Raw genomic sequence first — 2,141 nt, 5'->3', positions numbered from 1 at the left:
GACCGTCACCTCATGCAGCCCAGGTGGGCATTCTGATGGTAAAGAAGGCACAGAGAGGAAAGCCCTCCGCATTGGGCTTGGCCTGCCACAGCCTACTCACTCGGGGCCATGCTTGCTTCAAGTGCAGCCCAGGCCAGGGCAGTGAAGCCAGCAGAGCTCTCAGCCTGCAGGACGGTGTGGGAACTGCCGCGGTGCGAGGCTCTGGAGGAGGTGGTGGGCATCCTCCTTCAGGTCCCAAGAAGGAAAAACACTAAAGGGAGGTGGGAGTCAGAGCACAGGAGGAAGCACACATTTATTTCCGGTGCTAGATTGGTCCATGTGTTGTTACTACTGTGAAACACTGGAGACAACCAAGGTAGAAAGAGGAAACCCTGATGGGGGAGAGGTCTGCTCCTCCTCCTGTTTCTGCTGGACAAGCAATCGCACACTTGGTCTCTATGGAGGATCTCCTGCTCAGAACACAGGCCATGTGCACCTCTAGACCAGACACTTTCTAGTTCTGAGAAAACTGGAAAAAGTGTCCTAAGTAAACATTTGCAAATGCCCAGGAGTGGCACACCAGGGAGGCTTTCTAAAGATGAGTGTCCTGGTTGGAGTCCAGCTTCTGCAGCCTACATGGCCGGAGCCTGGGTCCTTCCTTCAATGACTGGAGCTCTCGACATGTGGGAAGATGGGGGTCCCAAGGAGAGCTCAGGTCTGGGCTGAGATTTCTCCATGGAGCTTTGGATCCTGAGCCGGTAGAGTCCAGAGCCTGTGCAGGGTGGAGCTGTCTGTCTCCTTTGGGTGGGTCCACAGAGGTGGGAGCAGGGGTGGAGGCAGCTCTGACTTTCCACTTCCGCTCATCGGTGAGTCCTGCAGCGCTGAGGTCTCCTCAGTCAGAGCTGGAGCAGTCAGAGCAGGCAACATGATACCTGTGGCGCCTTCTCTGCTCTGCCTAGGTCAGTGCTGGGAGCAGGAAAGGACCAGCTTGGGGTGGAGAGGGGGGAATTCGCCGAGGCACAAGATAGGGCCTCTGACAGCACAGAAAACTCTCTTCCAGGGCTGTCTGCAAATGGGACCTGCAAGGACCTGCAGGTGAGTCCTCCCCAGCACCTTGTGTCCTGTCCCATGCTCAGCCCCTCAGTATCAGCTGGGATACAAAGGCTTGGGCTGAGGGAGAGACATGGGAGAGGCCTTGGATTGACATAGGGGATTTAACAGTTTCTGGGCTCAGCCTTGGAATTCCCTACAGGTTCCCTCCCAAAATCCACACTCTGGGCTGAACCTGGCTCTGTGATCCCATGGGGAAGGTCTGTGAGCGTCTGGTGTCAGGGGACACTGGCAGCCCAGAAGTACCATCTGTACAGAGATGGAAGATCGAGGACCTTGGAAGTATCAATCTTACTCAGTGACAGGGCCAAGTTCTTCATCCGATCCATGAGAGAAGATGATGCAGGACAATATCGCTGTACCTATCACATCCCTGCTGGCTGGTCAGAACCCAGTGATGTCCTGGAACTTGTGGTAACAGGTGAGAAGACAGTCAAGCCTAGCCCTAGTCTCTGTCCTAAAGAAGATACCTGCTCTCAGGGGTGTCTCCCACTCTCAGTCCAGCCCTGGGGACAGTGAGGGATCTGGGAGTCCATTTCATAGGCTGCCTTCTTCTCTCCTAGGAGTCTACAGCAAACCCAGCCTCTCAGCCCTGCCTCACCTTGTGGTGATGTCAGGAGAGAATGTGACCCTCCAGTGTGGCCCACAGAGGGGATTAGACAGATTCATTCTAACTAAAGAAGGAAAAGACGAGCTCTCCTGGACATTAGTGTCAAGACAAAATCCCAAGAGACCATTCCAGGCCAAGTTCCATGTGGGCCCCGTGTTTCCTGGGCACAGCTGGAAGTTCAGATGCTGTGGATTTAGCAGGAAAAGTCCCCAGGTGTGGTCCACACCCAGTGATGTCATGGAGCTCTTGGTCTCAGGTGGGAAGACCTTGTCCCTGACCTCTCTCAGATCAAAGAATCACACATGGCAGTAAACCCTAGGGACAGTGTGTCTCAGTTGGAGGGAGAAGGACCAAGGGATTACAACTAGGGGGGGAGACTTCTAATGTTACAGGGTTCCTTCAAGGTGTACCTAATATGGCCCTTGACTTGAATTTCAAAAGT

The 2,141-nt window shown here is 54.2% G+C and overlaps 1 protein-coding gene across 1 annotated transcript; it reads left to right on the top strand.

Annotated features, from left to right (window-relative positions):
- Window positions 1–660: 660 nt before the first annotated feature.
- LOC105740873 (leukocyte immunoglobulin-like receptor subfamily A member 5) lies at window positions 661–1,855 on the top strand (the record flags this gene model as incomplete). The annotated part of the gene is made up of 3 exons (XM_023707982.1): window positions 661–694; window positions 1,232–1,510; window positions 1,653–1,855. Coding segments are annotated over exons 1-3 (516 nt in total), but the record flags the coding sequence as incomplete, so codon positions are not given.
- Between the last annotated feature and the right edge of the window lie 286 nt (window positions 1,856–2,141).

Source organism: Octodon degus, unplaced genomic scaffold (genome assembly GCF_000260255.1).
Source record: "Octodon degus isolate 3935 unplaced genomic scaffold, OctDeg1.0 scaffold00320, whole genome shotgun sequence".
Lineage (NCBI taxonomy): Eukaryota > Metazoa > Chordata > Mammalia > Rodentia > Octodontidae > Octodon > Octodon degus.
Note: the sequence above shows the minus strand (reverse complement) of the source record. Positions and strands in the feature narration are given on the sequence as shown.